At 41.1% G+C, this 18,913-nt stretch overlaps 1 protein-coding gene across 1 annotated transcript; it reads right to left on the reverse strand.

The window, feature by feature from the left end:
- Nucleotides 1-606: 606 nt before the first annotated feature.
- On the reverse strand, nucleotides 607-18,909 carry RBP1 (retinol binding protein 1). The gene is made up of 4 exons (XM_036388368.2): nucleotides 17,547-18,909; nucleotides 16,751-16,929; nucleotides 5,375-5,476; nucleotides 607-786 (listed from the first exon to the last, which is right to left on the reverse strand). The coding sequence occupies exons 1-4, from the start codon at nucleotides 17,617-17,619 to the stop codon at nucleotides 733-735; spliced, it is 408 nt and encodes a 135-aa protein (XP_036244261.1). The 5' UTR covers nucleotides 17,620-18,909; the 3' UTR covers nucleotides 607-732.
- Between the last annotated feature and the right edge of the window lie 4 nt (nucleotides 18,910-18,913).

An 18,913-nucleotide genomic window follows, 5' to 3' on the forward strand; every position in this document is an offset into this window, starting at 1 on the left:
AATGATACTGCACAAAGCAATGCTGGTCTCATCTTCTGTGTGCTGTGTGTACAGCTACAGACAGTTTCTAGCTGTGACCTTACTCTCAGTGTCTCCAGAACAACAACAATTAAAAAAATGCATGGGCAGATATTGGTTAAAGCATTTGGAAAAGCATTGCCCCTTAGCCATGCTTTTGTAAGCATTGTTCTTTCCAAAATCTTGATCCATGAATTTACTAGCTTTGAGAAATCAGATTTTTATTTTTTGAGGGAACACTTCCAGTATAGATCTATTTCACCAGAGCTAATTCTTACTGACTTCAGTAAATTCAGGATTTAAGTTCAAGCTGCATCCTACAGCTCTCATTTGCTTCCTTAAAACTGCAGTCCACCATTTAACAAGGCTGAGGCTCTGAAAGGCTGATATCCACTGAGAGTAAAAAAATAACTTACAAGCTCTAAACCTCCAGCATTTTGTTTTATACCTAACAGTCCTTTTTTTGGCAGAGTCAAGAATTATGGTATGCACACATTTACAGAGTTTAGTATCTTTAATTGGCATTTCTAAAAATAGCTTTATTTGCAGTAATTTTTTTTTCAATTTCCTAAAAATATTTTATTCCAACTATATGGCTCTAATGTGATCTTCATTTCTGTGCTCTGGTTGCTGAGGATGCTCAGTGCTAACATTTGGAGAGTTGCTGGCAAGTCAGTAAATTCTGTTCTTCTTCACTCCTGTAGCAGCAGAAGCTCACTGCACCTTCTTAAAGACCTGCTTACATGTGACTCCACACACTCTTATTTCCTAGGAAGAGAAAATAGAAACCACAATTAGAAAACCACAATTTTAACTTAGAACACAAACATTATGGATTCATGTGTACATCCAGCTGAATTTGAATAGATTGTTTTAATTAAATTAAATTGGGAGGCTCGTACATATTTTAGCCTATTTTTCATCCTGAAAGAAAACATCTGGTTTGGGTTTGGTTTCTGCTAAAAGGTGGAGCAAGGGAGGTTATTTTGGGATCTCAGATCTTAAAGGGCCAAATACATTCCTGGTGCATCATTCTTGATTTGCAGCGAATAATATGGAACTGCTTTGGGCCTTTGGGAGGGGCATTCTCTGGTTTGGGGACATAGAGCAGTGGGGATGGATTTGCCTCTGAGTCTCTGTGGTGACAGCTGGTGGCTGAAGGCTGCACAGTCAGAAATCAGGGTCACCTCAGAACACAGAGCTCTGGCTACCACAGGCAGGGGACTGCACACAAGATTTGCTCCAGGCCTGTCCACCAGCAGAGCACAGAGGGTTTGCCTGAGCCTGAGCACCCTGGATGCAAAAAGGTGATTCTGAGTGCCACAGGAGCTTTGGGAGCCCTCCCTGTGATCTCTGCCTCTCTGTGAGCTGGGCATGGGCAGGGGCACAGTTCCCATCCTGGGCTGGGGTTTTGAGGCTGCTGCTGCTGTTTCCTGCTCACCCATCCCCATTCCTGAAACTCCTCAGGTTCCACCTGGGGAGTGCACACAGGTGTGTGCCTGGGGCAAGGTTCAGGTGCAAGGAAAACCAGTGTGGAAGCTCTTAAGGGACATAAAGACAGTGCTGATGCATGACCCAGCAGAAGGGATACACTTTCCAGCTCAAGATGAGACTTTTAATAAAGCTCCCAGAATATTTTGATGAAGTTATGCATATTTCTTAGGGGGGACTTTGATTAAATGACTTAAAAAAACCCTTGAACTAGGTCAATAATCTTAATTGACATATTATGGCTGCTCTGGGAACCCCAAAGAAGGGGAGAGAATGATGCATCTGACTCCATGGATATCAGAAGGCTAATTAATTACTTTATTCTACTGTATTATTCTAGACATCTAAACTGAATCTGCCAAGCACTCAACTGCACAGAACTGCCCAGAATCTGGTGACTGTCACCCAACAGTCCTGACACACACACACACACACACCTGGGCCTGACAGGCCAAGGGAACAAAACCATCACTGTGGGTAAACAATCTCCATATTGCATTCTGCTGTGGCACAAACACAGGCACAGCAAATGATAAGAATTGTGTTTTCTTTCTCTGATGTTCAGAGAATGTGAAACCCAGCAATATTCTTGGGGAGAATTGTGCCTTGCTTTTCTCTGTGAAGGGAAATGTGGGGCTACAACATATGTTGCTCAACCCCAGTAAGAGAAAGTTCTTCATGCTGGCTTGGTGGAACAAGAGACTGATGCAGTGACTTTGGCTGGGACCTGTTCTCTTCACTCCTGCAGAGGTAACCCAGAAGAAGGAATGTGCAATAAGGGCTGAGAGATTTGCTGACAGTGACAAAAACTATGGAGCAGAAGCAATCAATACAATAGAAAAGGGCAATAAAACTCAAAAGGAAATGGGGAATGGTCAAATAAGTCACTCACATAAAATAAAATCCAAAAAAGAACTACAAAGTACAGACCACAGAATGAAATAAGGGAATAGGAAGCGATAAACTACTGAAGGATGTGGTCCTGCTTTCTGCAGAACTGTGAAAAGAATAAATTAACACTTGGCTCATTGTGTAAAGTTCAATAGGATCATAAAGGTATTGAAGTATCCATTCTTTAAAGGTAACTGCTCATTGTATTAAAGCTCTCTCAAAAGGACAGGACCCAGTAATCTTAGCTGGTCAAAAATAAGATACTAGAAGGGACTCTACTGTACTTTTGATGGAGAGAGCTGCATTAACAAGGATTAGAGAAATAGAGGACATCTTTTGAAATCCATGAAATATCAGAAGTGAGAAAATTGAAAGATTGAGGAGTGGGCTCTAAAATACTTGGTTACTTCTTTTGCATGAATTAATTTTGGAGTGACTTCTGCACACATGGGAGACAGATTGTGGTAAATTTTCCAAGTGCCAGTGAGTGAATGCATGAGCTGGCAGGTATAATCCAGAATTCCTCCCAGCCTTCTGAAAAGCAGCATCAGAGCAGTCAGGCTACCCTGAGCTACATAAACTGGCACTAGACACAAGTATTTGAGCAACAGAATCTGAGTTTCTGCCTTCTAAAATCAACCTCCAGACAAGGACAAGTCCAGAAAGTGCTCTGGGCATGGAGGGCCAGGGCCAGGCTGTATGGCCAGGGCAGGAATCAGAATAAGGAGAACAGAAACCAGGGCTGAAGGAACTGCTCTTGGAGACAGAAGATGGGAGGAGATAATGCCTGGGAGCTAGCAGAGGCAGAGAAATCCAAGAGCAATGTGAGCCATGGTTTCTGTGTGCAGGGCTGAGGGCAGCCAGTGTGAGCTGAATTGGGGCAGGCACTGGATGGGAGCTGGGCTGTCCCAGCAGAGCTGCTGGAGCTGTCCCAGGGCTGTGCAGCTGCCATGGCCCTGCCTGCCTGCCTGCAGCTGGGAGGGAACAGTGTGGGTGGGGATGGACAGAGAGCAGAGATCTCTGCAGCCAGGGCAGGAACCTGGGGTTCATTGCAAAGGGCCTGGGTGCAGGGCCCTGCTGGGAGCTGCCAGGCACAGCTCAGAGCAGGACTGAGAGAAGAGAGGGGAGAGAGGGTGAGAGGGAAAGAGAGAAAAAGGGGTAAGAGAGTAAAAGGCAAGAGCTAAGAGAGTAAATGGCAAGAAGCAAGAGAGCAAAGTTCCCATTACAATGCAATAAATCTTCTTCTGTGTTGAATATTCTGATTCTCACTAACCAATCTAGCACAAGATACAAATCCTATAGCATTTACATACAGCCTATAAGAATCATTACATTCCCATACTGTGCTACATTTTAAACCCTAAAAACTCGTCTTTGGGCCCCTTCTGCCAAGCTGGCAGGGTCTGCTCTGAGCCTTGGAGCTGTCTGCAAGCAGAGGGTGTTGTTCCATCAAAAGGGGATCACCTTCAGCCAGCCATGCCATTGTTTTCCAGTTGCTCAGTGACTAAAGGATCTCAAAGCTTGCTTTCATTTCAATCTTGCTTATAGTTTCCATATTCTCAAAATCTTTTGCCAGGCAATCATATTGATAAGGCTTTCCTGTTTCAGTGTGGAAATACTGACAGGGCCTTCTTGGAGGGAGTGAGCCTGCACAGGAAATTTGGGCATCTCATTTACTGCTGCCTCCCCTCCTCCAGGTGAGGAGGGAACACTTCACTTCTCCCCTGGAAGGAGAATACTGAATTGGCTGATTCTGCAGGCACTATTGCAGCTGCCAAAATCCAGGCATGTTGAATTTTTTCTGGTGCCCTGCTCCCACAGGTTAACATGGAGTGCCCAGCCAGGTTTACTGGGTGCTGTGGAATCCCAATTAGACGAAAAACATATTGCAGAACCTAGTTTTGATGAACCAACATAGCAGGCTTTATTTACAGTGAATTGTCATCTTGACCTAGTTTGATGTGGACGTTTCTTTCCTAAAAATTAATTAAAGCAGAAAAATATTTGGTTTTATTTTGCCCACAGGACAGCATATTGTACACAGTTGTGACATTTGACAGTATTTCTTAAACCAAGACTTTTGCTAAAATTGCCAATGTACTGGACAATTGATTTCATGTACATGATCATGTTTCTGAGCCTCAGCTGTGAAGTCCTCACTCACACAGCAACCTTCTCCTGCCTGTGCTGCACCAAGGCCAGGTGGGGAGATCTGTCATGCCCATTCCTCTCCTCAGCTGCATTCTGGAACCACCAATACCTCCTCAAAATTATGTTTACTAATAAGGGGCTTGAGGTGCTTCTGCAAGGATTTGATAACTCTGCTACTGATTTGAACATTTAGAATGCATCCATTTAGATTGCTGAATGCTAATAGCACTGCACAGGGAGGAGAAATGGAGGTTGGAGTTTATTATCCCAGCAGGAACACTGCCTTTTACTCACACTGATGACAGAGTGAGGATGCTATAAAGAGTTATAGGACAAAAGAACAGGCATCTTCTTTCAAGTCCTGTTAATTTAGAAGGATAAAAATGACTATCTGAAAAAACCATCAATTTCAAAAGCTTAATTGCCATTTCAGTTCTCTAGGCTATAATGTAGTGTGGCCTGTAATTATTTTAAAAGAACAATTGTGTATTTTTCCCTTGCTTTTGGGTGCTCACAGCTCCCACACTGAGCATTTTACAGACTGTGAGGGACATTCTGGTAAATGTCTTCCTCCTGTGCACATTTCAGCCTGGTGAGTCTGGACAGACACTGAGCACAGAAAGAGCATTCAAAGTGGTCACGCTTTGAAAGGCACAGAAAAACATAATGGCTCCAAATGAAATTGTTGCTTTAGAAACAATTCAAATGCTGCACCAATACCCAGTCATGTCCAAGTAAGCCAAAATGACACAGCCCATTCCCTGCTGTGTTGTATCTATCCATGTGAAGGGAGGGGCATTCCAAACCTCTTGCATGATCTTACCAGGTGCATTTCATCTCCTTCAATCCACTGGGTCCAACCACGGCCCTCCTTCTCTCCATTCTGCACACAGAGCAGCTTATCTCCATCCCAAGACACAGTGGTCTGACAAAACAGACATGTTTGGGATTACTGTGATATTCTCTGATATTATGATTAGTTTCTGTGAAGCAAAACTTATCTCTAATGATGAAAGTATATCTCATGAAAAGAATGATGGGATAGTGTTGTACCACTTAGGATAATCACCTAAGAAATGAGCTTGAATAGAAAGTTGCTGCCCAACTGCCTGCCATGAACTGGAAGGATGAGATAAAGCAAGAAAAAATACCATCAAAACCATTCTGTAAAACACACTCCTCTCTCCCTGCTGAAAAATGCAGCAGCAGAAGGGCCCTTCAGCCTAACACTGTATGTGCAAAAGGAGCTGAAAAGTTAAGATCCAGCCTGGATTTTTCCACCCTAAGAATGATTCCCCAGCTGCTCTACCTGAGAACAATTCCCATTGCCTGTGGATGAACAAAGCTTTTGAACACTGAGCTGGCTCTTCCTCATTCTCAATCTGCCTTCCTTGCCCCAGCAGAGTGGTTTGGAAGTGCCAGCAAGTTGGGAACTTTGCAGCATCCTGCAGAAAAAAGGCTGGGGGACTTCTCGAGCCAGGACTGGCAAAGTCAAGAGTCAGGTGCAGTAATCAATACTGCAATAATAATCAATACTGCAATAATAATCAATACTGCAATAATCAATGCACCAATACTGTGTGAATATTGGTGCTGTCCTGGGGGCTCAGGAAAAGCTGATTTATAAAATTCCTTCAGTGTATGATAGTGCAGCCTGTTCCTCTGGTCAGCATTTACTGACAATTTGCCTTTCCCATCTCCCTGAGACAAAGAGAAGCAATGCTCTGTAAAACATTTACAGAGGGAGGAGTGGTGACAGTTTGTGCTCCATGAGGATAGTTTAACATTAATATTAGCACATGGCCTGTAAATCAGCTTCTTTGAAGGCACTCTGAGGACTAAACAGGGAATTGATGTCTGCCTTGTAAAAGGCTTCAGCCACTACTGGCTTGAGCAGTCAGATATGGAGAGATGAAGAATTTTGATCTGTCATTAAAGGACACTTCCTGCATCCATCCTGTGTAGTTCCTAAGAGAAAAAGTCAGCCTGCATTCTTCCTTCTGGTAATTAAGCCCAGTTCAACGCTCAAAATCTATCCAGTCCTATTTATTTAATCTATGTATGTCACAAACAATTAATTCTTAAATGACACCCATGACAGGCACAGTCTTTGAATGAGTGCAGGCAGCAGCCTCCTCCCCTGGGAAGCTTCAGACTAAAGCAGCATGGAAAATGAATCACTCCAGAGTGCCAGGACAGATCATCACGGGCAAGGCAATGGGATTGACCCCTTCAGTCTGTCTGCACCACATGGGGGCTCTGAGAAACATGGGGGCTCACGTGTCCTTGCTAAAAATCTCTCTCATTTAGAAAATGCATTCACAAATGCTTCTGTTCTCTTTTGTAAAGTGATATCTTTAAACCAAGCAGTAGATAACATTCTATGAAACCATATCCTTTTAATGCAAAAAATGCTAATGCAGGAAGGAACAACATATTTGGGTAAAACTGTAGTTATTGTGGTCACCATAACCTAAATCCTCTCCCATGTCTGAATCTGCACACATCCACTGAAGGGATAGAAGATAACAAATAATAGGAGTCAAAGTGAATAATGTTTAATTTATAAGTTAACATAGCTACAAATGTCTGATTCTAAAAAACGAATGTAACAATGAATGGTGAGTTGTAGATGTGAGGGATACTGTGGAATGAAGCATTTGTATGTGGAACTTTGCTCAGTAACTCCACTTATTTATATCCATTGAGTATTAGTTTTATCTTTATTCTAGCTTAATAGTTAAATTTGGTGGGTTTAGATGTGAATTCAGAGGCAAAACACCCTGATAAAGTAGGATCCAACTTTATTGGTCCTAATGTTCAAAGTCAGTTGAGAGTGTTACACTGATTTAGTACACTTGGGGGAAATGGGGAAATAGAGAAATATTTGTAGCAGCACAAGGAAATGTTAACTTTTAGCCTCCAAGGGTGACTGAAATTGTTTCATCTCAGAAAACAACACACTTTTTTCCTCAGGATTTTTTTTTTTGTTTTTCCAGTCAAGATTAGAAATTGCTTTTTGCAATTTGGTGATAACCACGAAGAGTCTAAACCCACAGACATTACCCAAGCTGTCTTATCAGACAATATTCTCAGGTATCCTCTGCCTTCCCTTTGAGAAATATAAAATACTGAGGGATGAGTAAACCACACAATTCCTGATTTCTGTATGTAGCTGTTTTGCTCTGAAGGTTATAAAGGGTAGAATACATTGCAAGAGAACATAATGTCATTTTCTTTGCTAGCAGGAACAACCACTTTAATCAGTGGCATCTGTATCCTTTCTTTAGGTCAAACTGTAATGTATCAATGTCTCTTTTATTAAACTAATACACAAAATATAAAATTCTCTTTTAACTCAGATTAAAACACATCCTGCCACCTCAAATGCCTCTACTGAGACACACAGTGAGTGTTAGCTGAGGCTGAATTGCTCTGGCTGTTCCTGTGCACTGGCTGCTGCCAACATCCCACCCTCTACAGCACCCAAACCTGAGCAACACTTGCTTTACAACATTCCCAAATATCAGAATCAGAACATAAAAACAATACTCCAGAAGTACTGTAGGGCAAATGTTGTACCTATGATCTCTCTTGCAAGGATTTATTTTTGAGGATTGTTTCAGGACCTTGCCATGGTATAATCAGGAGCTTGCAGAGTGCTAAGGTAGCTCTGTGTGACCCTCTGGCTCTTCCTGGCACATGCTCCCAAGAGAAACAAACACTTTACCTCTTCTGTAAAGCTGCTTTTCCTAGCAAAGTGTGCCTTTGTAAGGAACCTTGTTTGCCCCCATTTTGGTAATAGCATTACCCAAGGGCTGCCTGGTTACAGAGCTGCTGCCACCTGCCCAGAAGGACTGAAAATCCTGCCCAGGGTGGGGGCCAGGGCAGCCCAGGCACTCAGCTCCTGCTCCTCATCCTGCTCCACAGGAGGGGAGCAAACCCAGGGGACACTGCAGAGCTTTCAGTGACAGAATTAACCAGCTGGAAATGGAGCATTTCTCTAAAACTGAACTCTGCCTTCTCGAGCACCTTGTACTACTTGATATAATAATAAATGGCAGTCACTGTTTATTCCTTTCAACTACATAGTGAGTGCATCATCTAGTTCACCATAAGCAAGCTTGACTCTTGCTTGCTTTCCACCTGCTCATACTTAGCCCTAAGATGAACACTTCCTGAGCCATGTGCATGTAATTCTGTAGGAAAATTCAACAGAGAATGGTGATGGGTGCAATTAGTCAGCAGTTCTATCAGTAATACTAAAGGAATGCCAGGAAAGGGGATGGAGTGAGGTAAAAACCTGGGAGTCTTGCCTCAATTTAACTCTTCCCAAAAAATCCAACCACCAACACTGCACATTTTTCAGATTATATACACTTTGTTCTTGAGGTGTAATACTAGAGAATGGAGCTCTTCTGGGGAGTAGAAAAGCCCCTGAAGCCTGAGAACACAAAAAATGTTCAAATTTTCTTTAATTTTATGGTTTCTGTAGTGTTTCACTTTTTGTGTACTTTGATATTCTCCTTTTATTACTTAGGCATCCACATACTTTTGTTAGTGATTTAATCTCTTTGTGTTATGAAGTTTTAAATTCATATGCATAGCACTGCCTAAATCTTCCTGAATATTAAAGGTGGAGGAAATGATAATTAAAGTATTCTCGTTACTGTTTCCAGTTATGACACGAGGTAGATTTATTAAATGAAATATTTAGTAACCCCTAAGCAAATTCTTGACTACATATTCTGCTTTTTCTTTAGCAGCAGCAGCTGTAGTGAAATGTTGCACAATTTCAGCTTCCAGTGGCAAATCATCCAGTGACTTTTGTAATTTACTGAAGCAGTCATCAAACATGTGATCAGAGAACTTTGCATTTCCCATTGAGGTCTAAGTGCACAGACATTTGGTGCTGGCTCTGCACAATATTTCTCATTCCCCTGCTGGCAATTCCTGTGTGCCTGCCTGGGTCAGGGGCTGCAGCTGAGGGTGCAGAATGGATTTTACAGATGAATGGAAGAAAATAACTTTTATCCAAGTAGTTCATGAACATCTTTTGTTAATGCTACATAGATTTTTGACACATTGCCTTTACAAGTATGAATTGCAGCTCCCACCTTTCATCAAAAATATGTTATTGATTTCTATCTCTAGCACAAACACAGCAGCATCACTTCTATTTTTCTCCTGCTTCCCTCAGTGCTCTCTCTATATTTGGAGCACCAAATGACTGCAAAGCCAGGCATGCACCACACTCCCTGCTCCATCTTCAGCCAGTAAGTCTCTGCTTGGGAGAATGACAGCCCATTTTACAACTGTAATTATGATCTAAGAAGGATTAAAAAATGGAAAGTAATTTTTTTTAGGTCAGATGAAACAGAAAAATCCAATTTGAGCTGTGTCTTGTAAATAACACCAAAGAAAATATCCTAGAACTTTTGGTCAAACACAGCCATATCTCCAGCAAGGTGATTAACAACTTCTCAAGATAAACCATTTCATCTGTACTAAGTATCAAAGTGATACAAAAACCTCTTGTAAGCAGCTTTTTTGGGGAAAAAAATGAAGTATTGATAGAATAAACTCATGCTGATGTCCCAGACAAAGTCCAATAGCAGTGAGAGGGAATTCCCCCACGGGGTCACTCCCTATGGCCTCTGTGCAGGAGGCTCCTCCAGGGACTACAGCCTGAAACCCCTTTTGCCTCATCACATCTGCATCTGGAAGTTCAGCAACAGAAACTACTGAGAAAACAACACCAAAGCCGACAGAACAATTCCTGGAAGGATTCCTGGAATCCTTTCTCTCCAGATCCTGGTGCTGGCCAAAGGCTGAAGCTGTTTGGCCACGCTGCAGCTCAGCCATGGCAAAGTGTCCTTTGCTTCTGTCACTGTCAGCATCTCCAGGGGCAGCACTGAGAGAAAAGGGGCTTAGGATTGGATTGAAAACATTTGGATGAAAAGTAAGCTGTAGTCAGATAGGATCAGATCCTAAATGTTCCAATTCCTTGTTTTGAATCCTTGCTCATAAGAGCAACAGAGCAAAGCAAAGACAAGAGATCAAGAGATGTTCCAGGGAGTAGGAAAGTGAAGGTGCAAAGCTCTGGGCTATGCAGCTGACAATATGTGGGAGAGGAGGAGAATCAATACTTTAGACAGTGCAAACTGGTTTACTTCTTAGAAATGGTGGTTTCTTTTCTTACTGAAAGAAAATTGTATACAAGTAATACAAAAATAGGAAAACTTGTGTATATCCCATGCCAGAAAAAAAGAGTAAAACCCATCTCATCCAATTCACTCTGTGCAACGATCAGAATCGATTCTAAGACACTTACTGTTTAAATTAATGGCTATAACTGATTTATCCCCTGTGTAATTTTGGCAAGACACAATTGTACATAACACTAATGTTTTGTCATTCCAAATTGGATTTGTTAAGTCTGGTTTTCAGCTTTTCAGCAGATTCTGATTGCTCTTTCTCCATTCATAGCTCTCAGAGCTTTTAGAGTTCACAAAAAGCTGAAATGCTAAACCTATCCAAACCCACTTTCCCTGCAGAGCTTGCTTGTGCTAGCAGCAGTTCTGTGAATAACTAACTCCAAAGCTTCTAATCAGCCTCGTGGTTTAGACAGGAATCCAGTCTTGCCAAATGTGAAGTTTGTGACATTTATGTGGGCAAAGATTCCATTTGCTATCACAGTGCAAATGTGCTGAGCACATCACTTCCAGGCAGGGACTGATGGCCAAGGAGCAAGCAGGGTGGGACAAGGCAGGGGAAAGGAAACTGCTCCTCCTCACTGAGGCACACACAGAAGGGACCAGAGTCCATTCTGACAGAGCCTGAGATGGGCCAGCATGGACTTCTGCTCTCTGGAGCCTCAGAGGGTTGACTGGAGGACTTTTCTCCATCTTTTTTTGAGAGCAGTTTGTAAAGGGCCAGAAATACCAACAGAAAACTATCACAAAGTCTACCTCTTTTAAATTACACCTCCCTCCCCCCCAGAAGAAAACAAACAAACAAAAAATATCAGGGATTATGCCAATGAGGAGCTGGGGACATTACAGTACTGCAAAGAGACAGGAGGCACTGAATCTGAGAGAAGACCAGCCCCAGCAACAGTAATTCTAGAATAATGCTTGTTCCACCAAAATATATGACAAAATACTTATAAGGCCAAAAGGGCAGCAGTGGAAGGGTAAAGAAATAAAATCAGCTAAGCTAAGCTAAATCAGAGGGATCAAGTAAAGACATATTGCTGATCTGGCATCTTACTAGACAGGCACTATTTATTTAGAATCTTCTCACTCTGTGGGAGATCCCTCCTGTAATTCCAAGTACTGGAATGTTGGTTGTTGGTTGTTGTTTTTCTGGCAGCAAAGTCTCAATTCCCAAGCCTGCTCAGAACTGGATTAACAGCTGTGAATTCCATTTGTGTAACAGAGGAACTTGCCTAAATAGTTAAATAAGCTTCACAAACCATGTGATTTTGTAATAGGGCTTTATTCTGACCTTGCAGTGGTATAACTCAAATTATGGCCAGAACAAATACCTCCACTGCAGTTTTCTTGAGTACAAACCTGAGAGGAATCAGTGTCACAATTAGGAACATTTGTTAATGAAAACAGAGCCATGACCAGTTTGAACATCTTCCCTCCCTTCAGCAGGACATGGCACACTCAGGTGTCTGTGAACAGTCCTGGTGTGGCTGTTTCAAACACTCACTGACATTTCACATGGTAAGAAGTGTTCCAAATCTGATGTGGGAATTCCACAGCTCCCAAATCCTCCTCACCCTACCCCACCCCAGCAAGTCTTAACTAGGCCTACAGGTTCTGTTAGTTCCAATACAGGAAACCTAAACACCCACTTGATAACATATTCATGGTTATATCCCACTGGGATTCAGGTTTAGATAACTAAATGGTTAAGGTGTATTATTTCCCACATTCAGTTTAACATTCTTGCAGTTTTCTCTGTTTCCCAGTCCCCTGCCTTTGTCATTTCATTTCCTGCTTCAATGGAAGAAGAAAATTACTGTATCAGAGAGCACAAGGTTCTGAGTTACCAAAGCACCTCTCATATGCTTGGACAAATACTCAGATATGACACAACTCTCCTCAGCCATCCAATTCTGCTCTTCTATATTTAGAACATAAGATCTTTCTTGATTTTTTTAACACATCACTTGCCCTTAGTTTCTGTCAAAAGAGATTAATTCTGCATCAGATAGATTAATTAACAGTCTAAAATAAAGCAATTCAGTCTTTCAAATGCCTGAACAGCAGAGAATAATTATAAGGCAAAAGTTTTCTCTGACTTTAGCTGCAGAATCATTAAAAAACTAAAAATTTTAAGAAAGTGATTTTTGCATCTGAGCTATCCAATTTTCAATCCTTTGATTCATTGGATGCAAAGACTTCAATGTGAAACTTCAGCCTTGGTTTCAGCATTTTAAGGTTTTTCAGTTAACTTTTTCACAATTTCTTTACTAAACACTCAGTAAATTACACTGTGAAGGTACAGAAGGCTTATGTGCCTTGTTCCTCTGTGCTATATTCCTATGTTCCTATATTTCACACTGTAGGTGTTTCACCAGCTTCACTGGTTATCAGTGGAAAAAGGGAAGCACAACTATCTGCTGATAAATGAGAGATACTTTCAGAGATAGTTTTGGATTAATTTTTTCAACAGGGTCTTCCTCTTGCATGCACAGTAAATTTTTTCCACAGTTATGTTTATATACAAGAAACAAAGTTTCATACTTAGAACAACACCTGAGATGCTAATTAATCACAATTTGAGATTGTAGAAATTCTCTTTAAAACTGAGATTTCGTGATGAGACTGGAGCTTCACTGAGAATTAAGACAGCAGGATCAAAGACTCAGTGTGAGAAATACCAAAGCCAAAGCTCTCCATTTAACTTTAAATTTCTGCCTTGTACATTCTCCATCTGATAATGTGTTGCCAATTAAAACTATGAACAAACTCTTCAAAGCAGTAGAAGCTTAACTACATGCTCCAATTCACATCACGTGAGAAGAAATGTAACACAAATTAATGTTCTAAACTTCCTTCTACACCATCTAATGTACACCTTGGAACATTTGCAAGGAATGAAAGATGCTCCTGAACTTTCATTTTACGTTTCTACTTGAAGCTGCCAAGTTTTTAACAACCCTGCATAGTTAAGTATGGTTGAAGTTGCAGAAAGATCTCTTTCACAAAATTGCCACGTGAATAGATTTAACTTTTGTCCAGGAGATCCAATCCTGGGTGGAAAGCCTGAGGAGCACTGATACCAGCTGTCATTGTGATCTCTCCTGTGCTCAACTATCCCCATCTTTGGTTTTGCAGAACACAGAAACTGCATCTTTACCTAAACTGCAGGGCTTTAGTGTTTCCAAAGTCGCAAATTTTCACTTCCCAACAGAAACAACATCCTAAAGGACCTGATGTCACCAGCTGCTGTTCCCTCTATCCCTGCAGTGAACAGTCACCCAAAATATGTGCATGTAAGAAAGCCAGGCTGAGGGTCAGCAGAAGGACAAACTGAGATTGCTGAGGTTTATCCTTCTCAATTAACTCTGATCAAGAAAGGTCAGACAGGCTCCCAGGAGTGACCAACTACAAAAATGAAGAAAACCCTAACTGCAAAGGAGGAGAGGCCTTGTGCTATCACAAGACTGTCAAGTTCCTGATGTCAAAACTCCAACATTGAAAATAAGTATCAGTAAAACTTTTTAGCATTTCCTGCTCATGGACAGCATTGATTTGGAATTAGTGTAGTTACACTCTGCCCTGACTGGCTCAGGGATATGTTTTACAAGGGAAAGGTGAACACAATTTCAGTGAATTACACACAGGATCTAACCTGTCCACTGTGCTGATATTATTTTTACAGATATGTTAACTCTAGCTAGATGATATATTCCTCATTAAAAGAAAAAACAATCTATATGTCTAGGAGGGAAGGATTAATTCTAAGGTTATTTTTGTTAGTCTCCTGATGATTGCTCTGCTGTATAGATTAATGTTTAATATGTAATTTGTCTTATCCATGTTACTTTGTACTGCTCACGTATCGAGCTCCTTGGATAAAACTTGCCCCGTGGTCTGCTCAGTCCACAATATAAATAACAATAATTGATTCACAACCTTTCCCATCACACAGGATGACTATTAATGATTAAGCCTTTTATGGCATGCAGTTCCACAGGCTCTACATGAACAAATGGAACACCAAGAATGATATTCAACATTTGCTTTTATGGTGGTTTTCTTTGTAACACCACACATGGAGTGGTCCAGTACCTTTTATAAGCTCCGTGACTCTTCTCTCACAAGATTCCTTCTGCACTGTTGGAGTCATTTTGCTGCTTAACAACTGCAAATTTTGCCTGACATTATGGTTATCAGATTTGGACTGAAGTCACTTCAGCAAGAGAGCTTCTTGTACTGTTATTTCATTGACAAAACAGAGGTCTCGTGTAGAACAGAAATATTTAATGAGAAAATTGAACTATAAAGTGTGATGTGCTCCTACAAGGTAAATGGAGCACCAGTGGTCAGTGACCTGGACTGTCCAGCTACACCTGGAGACACAGAGACACACAGAGAGATCTCTGAGGGGTTTTGTGGAATTACATCCCTAAATCCTTCCTAAAAAAACCCAGTCAGAGGCAGTGACTACCCCTGGTTGTTTGGGGGTTTTGCCTGTTTGTTTGGAACAGGCAGGAAGCTGCTGATACCTTCTGCTTCCAAGGCTGAATAGGCATTTCCCACTAAACAGTAAACAGAGAAATGTTTGAGTAACCTTTGAAAGTAGGCTGAACTAGCTTCTATATGCCAAATCAATCAGCTGTTGTAGGGACTGAAATTCTCACTCTCTAGTTTCTTCTTTCTGGTTTAGCATTTTGAATCCTTCCCTTATCACTCAATTTAGCAAAACAGGGTAGAGAATTTTGGTTTGTTAAAAACAATATAATATTACTTCTTTACACCATGCAGAGGATGGTTTAGTTCTCCTTCAGATGGGAATTAATGGCATTCAAGTACAGATAATGCTTACACATGGACAGTTCTGTGCACACACAAACCTTTGGAGCAGATGTTTTGAACATTGCTATCTTTGATGGCAATTTAATCACCTCAGTCTTAAATCTTTTCTTGGGCTCCTAACTGTTCAGTGAATCTGGACCTCAATATCCTAATTAAGAGCTTTCCAGGAACCAAAATCACAAGATGCCACAGGGGCACTGTCCTAAACACAAACGCAGCTGCTCCTCCCTTCTGTGAATGTTGAATTCTGCACTCACATCAAACTTGTACCCTCTGGAACAAGGATCACAGAGGGATTTGCTGAGGCACTCAACAGCCAACCATTCTTTTTCTCTGGTTTTCACATTTTTTCCCTTTCCTGCCACGATCAGAGCAAAAGCAAATTTGCAAATCTTAGTGTGAGAGAAAAGTATTGTTTTTAAATAGCACTATCTTTCTCAGAATGTAAACCTATTAATTCTCTTTTATGAGATTTCTCCTCTAGAGTCTCTTCTGAGATAATTTTCTTTTATTTGTCAACTTCCTAACTGCAGAATATTGCCAGTGTCATGCTGCCAAACTAATAGGTGAGAACTTGCTATTCTCAAGTTTTTCCTCTGTAAATTGATATTTATCAGCCCTAAATTAAAAAGCAAAAAGAGCTCATAACACAGAGCTATTGTAAAACAAAGTCCTCAGTGTTTGCTTATTCATTTCAGTAAGATTTGTTCCAGTGGGCTCATTAAGTGTGTACTCTAATAAGAACACCCAGGCAATCTTTAAGCACTTGGCCATTCTCACACAGGAGCAGTGCCTGACCTTGCAATCAGTGGATTTCCTCTACTGTAAAACCTTACTCATTAAAGAGGTCCTGCAAGTGACCCTAGATGTCTTTCTGACTAACAAACATCCCAGTATAAATGAGCACAGCTTCGTTGAGGTTATTATTCACTGATTGATAAAATTGCTTTGTGCTCCTGATTAAAATTAGCATTCCTCTAATCTAAAGGCATGCTCCAAACTGTAGGTACCTCTTGGCAAACTGAGAAGTAGGGAAATAATTTCAGGAATAGCCAGCAGGATGGTTAAAAGATGTGTTCTGTGAAAGGACTCAGGTTATCAATATTCATTTTGTCCATTGCTGAAGTTCTACTTCTTACCATGCACTTGCGATCATCCACCCCAGATAAATCCTCCTCAAACTCCTTTCCTACATCAAATTCCATGATGTAGTTTCTAAAAGTGCTTAGTGTTTTAATGATCATATGATCCCCGTTCTGAAGGATTTCTTTGTCAGGCTTTAGCAAGTTTGCTATTTTTCTTACAGCAACATTTACATCTGAAAAAGAAAAAAGAGTTATTTTTATCCAGAAAGTCTTCCACAAGAAGAAGCTTGTCGCTTCTAGGGAGAGCTGAAATGAACAAAGATAAATAGATGTCCAAATCTGCCAAACCAGCCTTCCCATCCAGAAAAAGAATGTAACCTAATTCTTAGAACTTAAATAACTTAATGTTTCAATTTTCCAATTATGTGAAATCTATAAAAAATACCATTTGTATTTGACAGTTAATAAGGCCTCTAATATTTCTATAGAGATACTAACACAACACTAAATACAAACACACAAAATTGCATTAAGTACTACACTGAATCTTTATTAAATATGAAAATTTTACTGTTTTTCAAATTATAGGAGATTTTTTATGTTTAGAATCCACCACATACCTCTTCAAGCTATGTAGTTTAATGTCTGTTAATGTAAGCTTCAAGATGGTAAAAGGTAGAGGCTGCTTAAGGCAAAACAATTTTGCTCAAGGCAATCCTTAAAGTGCATTTCTGAAAAAAAATACTTCTCACAAAAATGACTTATGACTGTACAAGAAAAAATAGATTCACATAAAGAATAAGAGAGGTGGCATTGATTATTCATTCAAGAAATTTGAAGGGAACCTTACCCAGTGCTTTCAGATACTCCTCAAAATTGTCATTGCTGACCATTTTCCAGTACCCATTGAAGTCTGCAGGCATCCCTGCTCCAGGTGATGCTCAAAATCACGGGCTCAGAACCAGGGGTTGATTCTGCACCCCACAACTCACTGCCTTGCTTTGTGGCAAGTTGGAACTCTGGTTTCTTTTATCTCTTCTTTATACCATGGAGCTATGCAAGTCCTTCTAATCCGATTATTGTTGAAGTGCTGCTTTTAAATCCTTCTACGAGGCTGAACCTTTGAGATTTCTAACATGACAGCAGGATGACTTGATTTAAAACAAATGAAATATTCACCTTTCATATCACTGCATAAGGAAAATCGGTTTTAACCATATTACTCTTCATTCTTCCTGCCACTCAGAAAAAAACCAAACCCTTTCAAATAGTTTTCGTTTGGGATATTAGCCAAAGCTATAAAAATTTGGGATATTAGCCAAAGTTATAAAAATGCTTATCTTGTGTCTTTTTTGAGCCAAATTCTTCTTCTTGAATAAGTTTCAGCTACTTTATGCTTTCTTTCAAGAAAACAATCATACAGACCCTTTTCAGTCAAAACCATTTGTGTCTGGTATTCCTTTAAGTTGTTCCACAAGCTCCTGAATCCTAAAGAACCACCTGTGGAAGCTGCTTGGCCAGCTGGGGGCCCAGAAGCACCACTTAGGTGGAAACTTGTACTGGGAAGCAGTGGTTACTCTGTACAGTGATAAATGCTCCAGCACTGCTGCATGAATGCTTTCAGTTGAGGAGCTCTGAAACACAGAGGGAGCATTTATAGAGTTCTGTATTCTCTGAAAGGGACTCCTGTCAGAAATGAGAGACACTCAATCAGCATAACAGGCAACCAGCAGAAGGAGCAGGATTTTCCCCACTAACATCAGAGCTCAAGTACTGAGCTCTCAGATGTTTGCATACAGTACAGCTGAAGCCCCTACTGGATATTTTATCTACTCTGGGGCTTTGGCAATTTCTTGCTCTTGAGAAGACTTTGGAACAGAGAACAGAAGAAAAGAAACCCACTTGTCTTAGGTTGCAATGCAAGATGTAACCAGAAGTGTGCATTCTATCACCATCTGTTAAAACCAGGAGGGGCAGTTTTTTCTTTCTCTCTCCCCCAGCCACTCCTCCCTGCAGGAGATCTCTGCTGTCCATGGCCACTGAGTGTCCCTGCAGAGCTGATCCAATTCCATCATCCCATGGGGAGATGCTGCGCCCAGGGCAGGAGCCAAGCATTCCTACCTGGATCCAATGTGAGCCTGGCACAGCACAGCAGCCTTTGCCCAGTGCATTGCCAGAGGAGCAGCTTCTGCTGCCCTGCATGGCCAGAGGGAGCCC

The sequence above is a fragment of the Molothrus ater genome, chromosome 10 (assembly GCF_012460135.2).
Source record: "Molothrus ater isolate BHLD 08-10-18 breed brown headed cowbird chromosome 10, BPBGC_Mater_1.1, whole genome shotgun sequence".
Taxonomy (NCBI): domain Eukaryota; kingdom Metazoa; phylum Chordata; class Aves; order Passeriformes; family Icteridae; genus Molothrus; species Molothrus ater.

What these genes read in the sequence shown, in the direction of transcription:
- RBP1 (XM_036388368.2), bottom strand. Translation starts at nt 17,619, where the DNA reads ATGCCTGCAGACTTCAATGGGTACTGGAAAATGGTCAGCAATGACAAT. An exon ending in TGGATGATCGCAAGTGCATG is followed by an intron (nt 5,477 to 16,750) that starts GTAAGAAGTAGA and finishes CTGTTTTGTCAG; the next exon opens with ACCACTGTGTCTTGGGATGG. An exon ending in AAGGAGATGAAATGCACCTG is followed by an intron (nt 787 to 5,374) that starts GTAAGATCATGC and finishes TTCTCTTCCTAG; the next exon opens with GAAATAAGAGTGTGTGGAGT.